General features: G+C 42.2%; 1 protein-coding gene across 1 annotated transcript in view; it reads left to right on the forward strand.

Annotated features, from left to right (window-relative positions):
- The first annotated feature begins 12,786 nt into the window (after positions 1–12,786).
- TEKT5 (tektin 5) overlaps positions 12,787–14,361 on the forward strand; it is a 54,489-nt gene continuing 52,914 nt past the window's right edge. The window contains exons 1-2 of the mRNA XM_050966463.1: positions 12,787–13,359; positions 14,214–14,297. Coding sequence (XP_050822420.1) covers positions 12,787–13,359; positions 14,214–14,297 — 657 coding nt within the window. The remainder of the gene's footprint in view (positions 13,360–14,213; positions 14,298–14,361) is intronic.

A 14,361-nucleotide genomic window follows, 5' to 3' on the forward strand; every position in this document is an offset into this window, starting at 1 on the left:
TCTACTGAGGCAATCTGAGATCCTTTGGAATGAAGGTGCTACACAGTATAAACACAAACTGATTATGTACACAATTAAGGACATCAAATAAAGTGACAGTATGATGGATTTACATGAATTATAAATAAGGCTCCATATTTGTCACGGAGGTCATGGATTCAGTGACTTTCTGTGACTTCTGCAGAGGCTGGTGTGCCTGGTCTGGAGCTGCCCGAGCAGCTCAGGCAGCCCCATGGCGAGTCGCACTGGCTGCTGTGGGGGCAGTCTCGTCTGCCCCCACCTCCCCAGCAGCAGGAGTTTGCGGGGGGCGCTGAGGGCTGGGGCAGTGCTTACCTGGGGGTGGGGGGGCTCCACGAAAGGGTGACAGGAACTCCCCTCCCTCAGCTCCTAGCTCCACATGCTGCCTCTGCTCACAGGCACTGCCCCTGCAGCTCCCATTGGCCGTGGTTCCCAGCTAATGGGAGCTGTAGAACCAGGGCTTGGGGCGAAGCGGAGACAGTATGTGGAGCTCAGGAACCGAGTAGGGAGCCTGCTCCAGCCCCCCCAAGCCCTCTCCCCCAGAGACCCCCACCCAGTTTTAGTCAAGGGTATATAGTAAAAGTCACGGACAGGTCATGGGCTGTGAATTTTTGTTTACTGCCTGTGACCTGTCCATGACTTTTACTGAAAATACCCATGACTAAAACATAGCTTTAATTATAAATCCTATGCTGTAGAAAGGCAATCTCTACTGCAACAGCGTCAGCCTCACCGCTCTGGAATTACAAGGATGGAATCTCCATTTGGCAACCACTACATAATACTGTTTCACACATATATTGTGCAATTACATGTGATCACTGACCTCTCTCCTAGTCACAGAACCTCAGACTCTGCTATAGCAACGCAATAAGGGGATCAAAGGGAGCTCCAGGGAATGAAGTCAGGGAGACAAATTGTGGCAGTTGTGTAAGTTCAGAGAATTTTTTGGTATCTTTTACAGTTCAGAGACCAAACTAATCAAATTCAGATTTTTTTGCAATTTTATGGTCAACTCTGACTTCCTATAAAGTGGGAACTGTTGACGACAGCCATTCTTACTGCTTAGCCTATTGCCATAGTTTCCTCCAAAAAGTCACGCCCCCTGCAATCCAGTGGAAAACTCACAAACCAACCAGAAAGACATTCTAAGCACATGTATTTTGAGTTTCTAAACCCCTTTTTTTAAAGGGACACTAAGTTGCGTTTGGGCATGGAGCTAGCATCCACCAGCTCTCAGAGCTTTTTAGCTGTTGAGCACACTCAGTTCTTATGCCAAATGCCACCATTATATCTGCCTTTTAACCAAGTGATGGAAGTTACAAACTCCATAGCCCAGATGAATGTAGAGCTGTAGAATAGCTGACAACAAATGTATAACAGGTTGGCCAGCTTGTGAGCCAAAACAGGTTGCATATGCAATTACATTTAACTTTCACTGTCCAAGAATTTCACTAAGAGCCTCTCTCTAGATTGAGCATTAATCCTCCAATTTTATTCTTTGTTTGTCTACAAAGAATATATTGTTTAGCCAATAGGGCTATATATCCACCTTAAAAGAGGCACTGAATAACAAAATTATTTGTAGTATCCTTCCAGAAGTTTGAAACCCTGTCTTTGTTTTAATCATTTACAGCTAACAAATTCCCCCTCCCTCCCAGCTCCACCCGTATCTCTTAAGAGGCACAAGTGTAACATGATCTTCACACAGTTCTGTTGCTCTTCTTTATATATGGTAACGTCAGCTCTGGGACCTGGGTGTAAGTCATGCTCCCTCTGGTGACCGGTATATAAATTATATAGAAACAATTTCTATATTTGTGTATGTCAGGGGTCAGCAACCTTCCAGAAGTGGTGTGCCGAGTCCTCATTTATTCATTCTAACTGAAGGTTTCGCGTGCCAGTAATACATCTTAACATTTTTAGAAGGTCTCTTTCTATAAGTCTATGATATATAACTAAACTATTGTTGTATGTAAAGTAAATAAGGGTTTTAAAATGTTTAAGAAGCTTCATTTAAAATTAAATTAAAATGCAGAGCCCCCCGGGCCAGTGGCCAGGACCTGGGCAGTGTGAATGCCACTGAAAATCAGCTCACGTGCCGCCTTCGGCACGCGTGCCATAGGTTGCCTATCCCTGGTGTATGTATTTTATGTTTCAGTAATAGAGTGGTGTATTTATAAAAAGATTTAGAACCTAGATGGCACTGCCCAAGCATGTCATCTTGAGTATCAGAAATTATTGCACAGACTACCTTCAAACTGATGTAATTAGAATGCAACTGTTAACTGTCAATGGCTGATAGTGAAAGCATATGAATCAAATAAAATGTTAAGCAACTGCATTGTATGGTTGAAAAGAAGATCTAATAATTTTTAGTGTATTTTCTTGGGGAGAAATTACCAATGTTCCAAATTTATAATGTTGCTTATGAAGATTCACCTTGTCAGGCCTCAGCAACCCTAGTTCTACTTGCACAGAGGCAACGTCAAGTAATTTAATTTACATTGGGAAAGTGCAGACTGAACTAACTTATGCAGTAGTATGAAGGCCAAACTGTCCACATAGTCACAGATTTCACTTGCCAACAGGCAAGCAGCATAAGAAAATATTTCACTTAGTTGTTACATATTATACATTAGACAAATCACCATGCGTGTCACAAAATAAAGTCACTTATTTCTAGTTTTTTTTATTTCTTTAACAAGCCTGAAACATTGATTATTGTATATGATAAACAATATTCTGTAGAAACCTGTTTCATATGGGTATCATTTTGGCCACATCAGGGTACAGGAAATGAGAACTGATCCAATATGAAGTGGTTGTGAAAGATTTGTCTTTCTGAATGAAGTAATACTGCACGCGGAAACTCACAATCATAGGAAAGATTTAAAAGCTATTAATTAAAGGAAAGTTCTTAACTGAAAAACAGAAGCTGGTTTCATAGCATTAACTTCAACCCTATTGAGATAGATTTTAGAAAAAAAGTTCATACAAATAAAATTATATCAGTACTAAGCACATAGCACACATGTTGCAGGTGTTGTTACTGAACCTGTTACTCTATGTGTTGCCCAAAATGTCTCTCTTTGTGCCTACTGACAAAGACAACTTTTTACTGTTATCAGTATTGAAGAATCCAGACAGTATTAGAAGAGACAGCTACATTCTTAGACTACCTCACGTATCAGCAACACAAATGGTTAAGCTCATATTTAAAAAAAAATATATTGTTTATGGTGGCTGAGGAAGTAGGAAGCCAAGGAGAGCCGCACACCACATAACTTGAAACTAGGGTTCACACTGAGTGTGTTGACTGTTAAGCTTACAAGTCAGCACAAGACTCTTAACTGACTGATAATGGAAGCAGGGCCAGCTCTACCATTTTTGCCTCCCCAAGCAAAAAAAAAAAAAAAAAAAAAAAAAAGCTGCTGGGACTGCCGCCTGAACTGTGGAAGCCAAAAACAAACAACAACAAAACACACCCAGATTGTGCTGCCTTAAGAATGGACAGAATGCTGCCCCTTAGCATGTGCCACCCCAGGCACATGCTTCCTCCGCTGGTGCTTGGAGCCGGCCCTGTGGGGAAGAATGGCACATGCCATTTTTATAGCTATTTTTGTGATCTTAACTGCACTTGAAACAACCAATGAAATGTTAAGGTTTTTTTAAATTGTGTATGTCAGATTTTTTTTTAAAGATGCATTTTGGTAGCTTTCACTTCTCTGGGGTGGGAAAGACGATATAGGAGTAAAATAAAGCCCCCTTCTTACTCCCAGAACCCCTCAGAACAGACTAACAGGCACATGGGAAGACAACCTCATGCCTGAGATACTTTTACCTGCTCCTCACCATGCCCAGGTGTGTGCAGGATAATGCGTTTTATGGAAGCTTCTCTCACCACCTACACATCCTCGTGCCCCATGGCAAGTCAAACCAGACTATGCCCTTTCAGAGATGCAAGCAGCTTCCGTTTCACCTCCAGGATCCCTCGTCAGTGATGCGTGTTTCTGTGTGGGAGGGGCGAAGAAGATAGTACACCAAAGACAGAACAGACAGTTAGCAGATGGACTGTAGTTATTTGTATTTATTCCAACAAGATACCTAGATATGGACTATGCTGTCCTACACATTGTGTGTGCCTACATACAAAAATACTGAATCTGTAAGAGACTCATGTGGGGCAGTCATTTGATCTTTTGGGGATTTCAGGGGTGTTTTCCTTCAACCTAACACCAGGTCCGACAGTTTCAGTGCTTGCAGTTTTTGAGGGAATGACAAATTTCTTATTTACAAAAGAATTTTAAACACACCAGCAATTCCTCTTATACTAGGAGTAACGATAACAGGAATTCTTCATACAAAAAGGGAAGTCAGTTACGCAGCATTTTCCTTCTTCAGAATTAGGCATTAAAAAGGTGAGGAACAGTTTTTACATCTTCTGGCATAATGAAACTACATCTGTCACGGGGGCAGGGAGCTACATGTAACCTCATTAAACCCCACACTGGCACTGCCATATTGCCCCTTTCTACCTCCCCCACTAGCACTTCCCAAATGGCCAGGTTTGGGGGGTTTTTTGTTGTTGTTTTTTTGGCAAGAGTCAGGATGTCCAAGACAGAGCTTAAAAAGAGGACTGGCTCAGCCAAAATGGGATATCTGGTCACCACCAATTTAAAAAGCAAGTATTTGTTATCCAGTTAATCTCCTCCAAATTAGAGATTCCCTCTGAGTACAAATATCTCTTTGATGGAGCGGGATGAAACCCCCATTCTTGGTAAGACTCTCTAAGACAGGGGTGAGCAAACTTTTTGGCCTGAGGGCCACACTGGAGTATGGAAATTGTATGGTGGGTCATGAATGCTCATGAAATTAGGGGTAGGGGAGAGGGTGATGGCTCTGGCTGGGGGTGTGGGCTTTTGGGTGGGGCCAGAAATAAGGAGTTCAGGATGCGAGAGGGAGCTCCAGGTTGGGGTGTGGACGGGGGGGTGTGAAGGCTCTGGGGTGAGGCTGGGGATGAGGGGTTTGGGGTGCGGCTGGGGATGAGGGGTTTGGGGTGCAGGAGGGTGCTTCAGGCTTGGACTGAGGAGTTCAGAGGGTGGAAGGGGGATCAGGGCTGGGGCAGGGGGTTGGGGTACAGGGGAGGGGTGTGAGGGCTCTGGCTGAGGGTGTGGGATCTAGGGTGGGGCCAGGGATGAGAGGTTTGCGGTGCAGGAGGGTGCTTCAGGCTGGGACCAATGTGTTCATAGGGCAGAAGGGGGATCAGGGCTGTGGCAGGGGATTGGGGCGCAGGGTGGGGGGGTCTCAGGGGTGCAGGCTCTGGGTGGCGCTTACCACAAGAAACTCCCAGAAGCATGTCCCCTCTCTATCTCTGAGGCATGGCCTGGTGGTTCTGCACAGTACCCTGTCTACAGGTGCCACCTCTGCAGCTCTCATGGATGTGTCCCGTGGGCCGTAGTTTGCCCACCCCCACGCTAAGAAATCAGAAAGTCAAAGATAGGACATTACTGGACAATGCTGGAAACATTACTAACATGCTTTTCCTCTCCTTCCTGGTCAGTTCCTTTCTGGGGCCAGGGCTGGCTTGAGGCTCAGATAGGCAGCAGGGCCAAACTGAAGGTGACACTGTTGACAGAAGGCACAGCCTCCCTTTTTCAGTCTCATGCTTGGGTTAGGGATCTAAGCCAAAATTCAGAGGAGAGTCTTAGGCCTGGTCCACACTACAGCGTTAAATCGATTTAAACAGCGTTAAATCGATTTAACGCTGTACCCGTCCACACTACAAGGCACTTAAAATCGATTTTAAGGGGTCTTAAAATCGATTTCTGTACTCTGCTCAACGAGAGGAGTAACCCTAAAATCGATTTTACTATATCGATTTAGGGTTAGTGTGGACGGAAATCGAAGTTATTGGTCCCATTCTTTTACTGAGCTACCCAGAGTGCACCGCTCCGGAAATCGATGGTAGCCTGGGACCATGGACACACATCACCGAAGTAATGTGCCCTAGTGTGGACGTGTAAAATCAATTTTATAAAACCTGTTTTATAAAATCGATTTTATTAATTTCGATTTTACTCTGTAGTGTGGACTTGGCCTCACTTACCAGCAGTCATATGCTCAAGGGGCTAGTAAAGATGTGAGGGCTAGTAGATTCACTGATGTATACATGAGTCACCAGTGCAGGAGCTCTTCTAAACTGGCTGTGATGGGTAAGGGAAACGGCACACCGTTCTCTGCTTTAAAGTACCACTATGGCAAGAGCTAGTCCTGCTATACGTATACATTATCATTCTTCCACTTTCGACTACTTTATTTCTGTATTACATTAGTACCTAAAAGAAGCTTTAGCCAATTCAAGGGCACATGGGGTTATATATTCAGCAAACATATGGTGAACAACATTCCCTGCTTTCTCTCAGGTGTTTCTTTCTTCTGTCTTTAATGTGTTGGCTGGTTTATTTGCTTCAGCGCCACACTTTATGGGCAACTAATAGCTGAAAGCCTGTGCTGTAAGAACCGTGGCAGTTGATCTAAGTAATCCACCATCTGTGCAGTCTCCCTCACAGGGTCGGCTCCAGGCACCAGCCCAGAAAGCAGGTGCTTGGGGTGGCCAAGGGGAGCGGGGAGCATATCTGGCTCTTTGGCGGCAATTTGGCAGCAGGTCCTTTGCTCTGAGAGGGACCGAGGGACCCACCGCCAAATTGCCACTGAAGAGGAAAGCAGCGCGGTGGAACTGCCACTGATCATGGCTTTTTTGTTTTTTTTTCCCTTCCTCCGCTTAGGGCAGCAAAAACCCTGGAGCTGGCCCTGCTCCTTCATACACCCAGTGCAATTGTTGCATGAAAGTTATCTGTATAGGAAGGGTGGTGATTGGTTAAGTTATCTCTGAGATCACAATGGTCTAGAACTCTTGGCATGGCATAAATGCAAGCCTTTCTGCCACACAAGTGTAGTTCATAAATGGCTGAGAACTAAAAAATTGGCTGGTAACAGACCACAGATCACACTGACGATTAAATGTGGTGATATTCTGATAAACCAGCTCTCAACCATTTTTGTAGCTATTTCCATCGCTTCACACTGCCTCAACAGATATTACAGGCTTCAGAGTGACAATTCTGGATTCTTATTATATGGATAGATTTTTAATCTAGCCAATGAGCTGGAAAAATGTGTGGTGTTCAGTCTCCCTTAACCTATTTCCTTCCAAGTCCCTGATTTTTATACTGACATCTGGAAATGCAATCCCAACGGTGCCTGGAGACAGTTCTCATAAAACAAACTGAAACATTAACACCCCCGCCCAAAAAAAATAATTGCTGCATGTGAAAGAGACAGGCTGCAGCAGTGACTACAATTTGACAATGTTACGTTGTACCTTATCCAAATCAGTCACTTGCTTTTCAGTAACCTCATTTAAAACCAAAACCAACCCCTAAAATCATAGGGTTGGAGAAATTATGTACATACTGAGCCACATAAAAATTGCTCACTCATATTTTTACAGAGCAAGGCTGATTAAATGAGAAATGAACATTCACATCAGCGTGAGAGCTGATGCCAGTGTATCTAGCCAAAGCACATCCAAAGGAAGAAGGGAAATTGCTGATCTCAACCACAGAAGTCTTGACATCAGTTTTAAAAATAGTTAGAAATAGTAAATATTGTCAAACATCTTGAAGGTTCTTAAATAGGAAGGACCAGATTGTGCTTCCAACATTCACACATAGGGGGCACCTTCTGTATACATATCTTCTGTTCTGTGTTTGAAATTAACAATTTGAGATTGTCAAATAACAGGCTCAGATATAATTATTTAATCAAAGATTACCAATCAGATTAGTACAGCACTATACGGAAAGAATAGATACATTAACACCCTTAGCATAAGGTAAAGAATCAGCTTCTATTTCTTCCTACTCTGTCTCTGGTAGGATGGTGGCTGTCTGTACTCCCCACTGTAACTTCTGAACCTGATCTCTTTTACAGGGAGGTGAGACAAAAAAATTAAAATGATCTAAGACTTATTTCTAAATTCCTTTACCTGCCTGACACTTTGGGTTTTGGCAACTAGTGTTTGTAATGTGTCACGTGATCAAACTTCCTACTTCACCAATCTGGATAGCACTACTGTATAGTGCTAAAAGAGCCATTTCCTCACTATGGATGTTCAAAGATTTTCAACTTTAGTTTATTTAGTTAATAACTGTCAGATACCATAAGGGACTTTTCAGAGCACAGGACATATCCATGCCAATTATTGGTAATGGAGAAATAGGAATTTGAGGAGGTCACGCCTTGCATTCTATTTGGTTGTCTTTGGCAACCCTACAAACATGCCAGTTCTAAGAAGATAGTGTTGGAATTTCAAGGGAAAGTTTCTTCATTTAGTCCAAATGGGACTGGATGAACCATGAATGCACATCTGTAGTGAGAGAGTCTGCTACTAATCTGTCATTACCACTTTTACACTGATTTATTTCTGAATTGTACTGTAACATGTTACCTTTGGGAGATTATTTTGTTTACTGTGAAACTTCCTTTACTTTCTAAATTCCTATGCTATCTTTGTGATATCTATGCATGGATTTATTTACAAATAAAACTGCTTTACCAAAGTTACTTTGAGTGAAGAAAGGTAAAAAGCCTTTGAATATTGGAATTGTTTGTTAGCCTACTGATGCATTCTGAACATTCAAGGGCAACTATCCATACAGGCAAGCCTACTGAAATCAAGAAGCACTACTGTTGTCAGTTGAACTACTCACATGCAGTATAGGGAATGGAAGCATAGGTCTCTAGCAGATGAGCTCAATAGGAATTGTCACTAGTTGTCAGTAGCGTTTGTTTTTAAACTGTAAAAAACATTGTTTAGAAAGAGTCTTACTAAAGTAATCAATGAAACGAAAAACAGTGAGTGCTACTATAATCCTGACACACTTCACCCCATCACTGTGTCTGCATACAAAGCAGAGAACCCAAAAGCTAAAAGTAGTGCAACTTTTAAACTCTGTAGGCCAGCCATTAGTGGGTGACATTCAGAAAGTTGAGCCAGTCTACCCAATAAAGGGGTGGGGTATATATATAGATTATCTGTCATGTTATACTGGCCCACTAAATAGCATTTATTACCTTTTGGCTTTGAAAAAGAAAGTTTGATACATGAGAGCTCATGTATTACTCAGTATAGACAATAAAATGGCATTGCTATTGTTCACAGAAGTTCTGAACACATTTTTCTCCTCTCTGACTAGCAGATAACAGTTTCCTTCCAATGAATTTCATTAGGCAAGTCCCATTTTCAGTATTATTCCTCCTTCACTTGAGTGTTGGCACTAGGGGGCTACTACCCCTGAATGGATCTTTAATGGCTTCCAGTGGAGCAGGTTACTGTCATATCAGTGAAAAAGGTCCACAGTAATTAACTTGCATACACTGTAGTTTATTTGAGAAGGAATTACACAAGCAGTAAAGGGTTACATTAAGCACATAACTCCTATGTTAGACATTAAGGAACGATACATTAAGAGCTATACATTCCTCTTAGTGAGCCTCTCTTTCACAAACATACACAAACAGGCCCTGTGCTAGCCTCTCACAGTTCCTGCTTGGCAAACAGGGAAGGTGGTTACCCATTCTATGGGTAACTTCTTCTCTCCAGGTCTGGTCTCCTCAGCCCTCTGGTCTGTCTCAGATTTCCTCGAGGCAAGGCCTTGGCTGCCTGGAAACTCCTCTGGCTCAGTCCTACTCAAGCCCACAGAACAGAGTTTTGGCTACTTTGTCCAGCTTCTTCAAGCGTTAATTAAGGAATCCCCCAACAGTAATTTAATTTGCTTGATATTTATATTCTTTTCCCTCAAAGGAGTCATATGCCTTCAAATAGCATAACTCAAATTGACGTAGCTTAGATCTACTTACCGCGGGGGCCACACTACACGATGTCGACGGGAGACGCTCTCCTGTGGACTCCCCTTACTCTTCTAGATCTGGTGGAGTACAGGAATCAACGGGGGAGTGATCTGCGGTTGATTTAGCGGGTCTTCACTAGACCCGCTAAATCGACTGCCGATGCATCAATCGCGGCTCATCGGTAAGTGTAGACAAGCCCTCAGATACCCAACACCGGAACCTGTTGCACTGCTGCTAGACTGAAAGGCCAATTCCACAATATGTTCGTTTTACATTAGGAATATTTCAGTTAACACTTTGGATAGAGGAAACATTTCCAGCTGGTCTGATCCTGGCAAAATGTTATACAGATAAGTTTGGAAGGATTTTACCATACGCACTCAAATCAATGAAAAATAGTTCCATCGATATCAAAATTTACATATAGGAAAATAAGAAAAATGCTGCTTGAGAACTTAAGAGTTTGATTTAAGGATATTTGCTTTATATACTTTGACATGTAAAGTTGACAATTTGTGTTTTAACAGTTTTAAAGCTTTAGCATCTCCTGTCAATTATTGTCTGGTCCCCCCATAATTTTCTGCAACTGTGAAAGTTTAATATCAGTAAAAATCAGAAAAATGCTTGAAAATAAATCTCAATACCCATCAAAATTATAAGGAATAAAAATCAATGTTGGCAGCTTAGGTTTCCCAGTTCAGAGTCAAATTGATCTTTATAGGAAAAAAAAATTAAACACAACATTGCAAATTATGTCCTGTCAAACACAAGCATTTTCCACTTAACATTTGCTGATTTAAAAACAAAACAATTCAATCAAAACCCAAACAATTCAATCAAAATAAACAGGCTTTCTAAATAGCTCTTGATTTGCTAATAAGAGGCACACTAGAAGGAAACCTCTTAAAATATTAACATTAAACTTCTTCAGTAGAGTTTGGTGTCTACACTATCATCAATAGACATTCTTCCCTTCTATATTTTTTCCTTTCAAATATACCCACAACAGGGATATGCTTATTGCCATATGATAATTACATGTTTTCTGCATTTATTGCTCTTTAATTATCTGGCCAGTTGTTCTGCTTATATGGAAAACCAAAATAAAAAGGGTGGAGGTAATGTTCAAGCATGTTCAAAGGTCTAGATTGAAGTGGAAACAAAGTGAAAGATGAATTAAATATCTGGGAAGTTTATGCATTGCCTTCCATATGAAACACCTGGCTTCATGTTAAACTCCAGTTCAGCAAGATATGTAAATACATGCCTAGCTTCAAACATGTGATTAGTCCCACTGAAATCAGTGGGACTTTTTATGAGTTAGGCATGTGCTCAAATAAATTTCTGAACAGGGCCTTAGCCCAGTTCAAAAAGTAAACAGCAGGCCCAGGTTATCTTTTCTGCTTCTGAGAGATCATTTAGAGGCTCTCCTCTGGGGAACACCAGGGAAGGAGTGTGCCACAGAACCCTGGGGAAGGAGTGTGCCACAGAACCGTCCCTCTCTTGGGACAGTAGGAGCTCCTTCACGGGTGCATCTTGGCTGGGAATAGGCTTTGAAGTGTTTGGCTGGGATTGAAGTCAGTGATGAATTCTGACAGCAATCTTGCAACCAATGATGCACATGAATAACTTTACACCAATGAGTAGCTGGGAGTTCATTGGGGTACTCCTAGGAGTGAAGTTACTTCTATGCACAAGCTTTTGCAGAATCAGGCTCTCTCTGCTTAAAAAGCCCAATCCAACTTCCAGTGAAGTTGATGTAGCTTCATTCCCTGGGTTTAGCATGCTAACCCAATGCTGCTGAATGTGTTCCTAACACTGCAGGGAAATTACATTAAGAAGTATTTTTAAAAACACAAAAAAACCCCAAAACCGAACCTCCATCCCTCCTAATTTTGAGCCCAAATTAACTGACAGTGTTTCTCTAGTTTTCCCAGACAGGAATGTGCCACAGTGTAACTAATGCTCATATACAGTATATTTCCCCAAATTGAAAATTAAACAGTTTCATATGCTGCAGACAAAAAGCTAAGAGGGTCATTTTCTAGAACTGAACACCTACAGTTTTGAAACCAATCTGCAGCAATTTAAGGAATATTGTTTGAGAGAAATATTATTTCTATTGAAACAAATGATTTATCTGCAAAATTCCTTGTATGAGGATGAGCCACATGGAGGTCTCAAAGCAGTGGATTTAAGAAAGACCAAGATGTAAGACAGAGGACAAAATATAGAGAGGAGAAATGGGAAAAATGCTTTTCCAGTATGGGATTTTAGTAAATATTTGTAAATGAGAGGGAATAAGACAGTTAAAAGGAGGCATGAGAGAGGGCTCTCCACCTTACAAAAAAACCCTCATGTAAATGCACAAACAGAGGCAAAGCCTGAGATTTTTACTCAGTTTTACTTTATCCACACGCAGCCAGTTCTCTAAGTCATTTGTACAGATAACTATACAGTTACTTGTCTGGGGGTGACTATGCCAAAGGCAGTGTTAAGCCTTTAAGCATGGTTGGCGTGAGCCAGATGTTCCCAGGAACCTGAGCACACATCTGCACTGGGAGCTTATGCAGTTAATAACAATCCTCTGCAGTCTTTCAAAGCAACCTGCTTCCTCAGTGCAGTTGGTTTGTTTGTTTAATAAAGCCAACCTGAGCATGCTTAAGGATCCTTTGTGGATAATGATGTCCTCAGCAGGCTTTATGACAACATCGCTGAGTCACAGAGGATAAAGCAATAAAAGCAGCACTGGCCAGGAGATACAACCATTCCTCTTCGGGCTTTGAAGCTACACAGGCTGCAGTGTTTGGGTTACAAAGAAAGTAAGGGTGAGTGTATGAGGTAAGGAGCAGGATGGAGTTCCTTGGAACCACTCAGACAGCCAGCTACTGTGGCCCCAAAAAGAGCTACTTATTCCCTGAGCCAGTCTCCACCAGCACTACTCAGGACAGTTACCAATCTTACTACCTGCCAGGTTACCGCTACCTCAACTCATGGAGACCCAGCCTGTTTTACAGAGTATCTGCAGTCCCCACCAACTCAGGTGAGCAGGGGAGTATGCGAATCTCTGCCCCTTTACGGCCACCCACTATACTGCCCTCAGTGCGGTCTGCTTTATATGCTCGCTACTCCCCCTGTGACTGGTACCAGGCAAACATGGTTCAATACAAAGGATCAGAGTCCTGCCGGCACTGGGCTGGCCGGATGAATGCTGATTCTTTGCGACTGATGCAAGACAAAAACCAGCTGACCCAGCAGACACAGGACAGCACTGGAAGGAGCCTAGGACAGAGACTCTCTGACATCGATTTTTGGAGGTCAGAACTGACCTATGAGCTAGAGCGTCTACTGACGGAGACTCGTGCCCTGGAAACAGCCAAGAGGCGGCTGGAGTGTGCTGCTGATGAGGCACAAAGGCCACTGAAGGTGGGTCAGAGGTAGCTACTGTTCTCTAAACCGGTTTGGGGAACAGGCAAAGCAAACGGATAGAGTTCTAGCTTAATACCGAATGTATTAGTATGTCTAAGGGTACGTCTATACTACCTGCCGATCCGGCGGGTAGTAATCAATCTATCAGGGATCGATTTATCGCGTCTCGTCTAGACAAGATAAATCGATCCACGAATCGACACCCGTACTCCACCTCGGCAGGAGGAGTAAGCAGAGTTAACAGGGGAACCATGGCAGTCGACTTGCCACCGTAAGGACAGCCAGGATACTTCAACTCGCATATCTGAAGTTAAATATCTTAGTTTGATCCACCCTCCTAGTGTAGACCAGCCTGAAGCCTAGCTCTTATTTTTACCAAAACATAGCCCTAGAGATTGCATTTTGAAGATCTGAGATGAAAGTTAATTCCAACAGAAAAATTGCATTAACATGGATTTAAGTTTTGCTGTTTAGGAATGGATGTCAGCAAACACTAAAAACATCAGAAGTCTTGAGTTAGAGTTTATAAAACTTGTAGAATATTATCTATGAAAGTTATTTCTATGCCAGAAACTTGTATGCAAGTACAAATACAAAAATCAAAATTCAGGAGCATGTCCTGCAGCTTGCCCTTAGAAAGCAAACACCAATAAAGATAAGCATAAATCATAGACATGCATCCGTTATATACAATGAAACCACCCCAAAGTATCAAGTACAATTCTATTCCATCTCTGTTAGAAGGCCACCTCTTACCAATTTGTTCAATGGTCCCTTGACAAGTAAATTGAAGTTCCTTTGTATAGTGCAATACTAAATTTGATGTAAATTTTCCTCTGGTTTGCTTGCAGGTAGCCTTGGAATGCTTATATAACCGTGAGAAACGGATGGGGATTGACCTAGTACATGATGACGTGGAAAAGAACCTCATACGGGTATGATGAGACTTGTTATTTAATAAATTAATCTGTCAAAAATAGCTAATAATCAAAGCAGGTG

The sequence above is a fragment of the Gopherus flavomarginatus genome, chromosome 9, assembly GCF_025201925.1.
Source record: "Gopherus flavomarginatus isolate rGopFla2 chromosome 9, rGopFla2.mat.asm, whole genome shotgun sequence".
Classification (NCBI taxonomy): domain Eukaryota; kingdom Metazoa; phylum Chordata; order Testudines; family Testudinidae; genus Gopherus; species Gopherus flavomarginatus.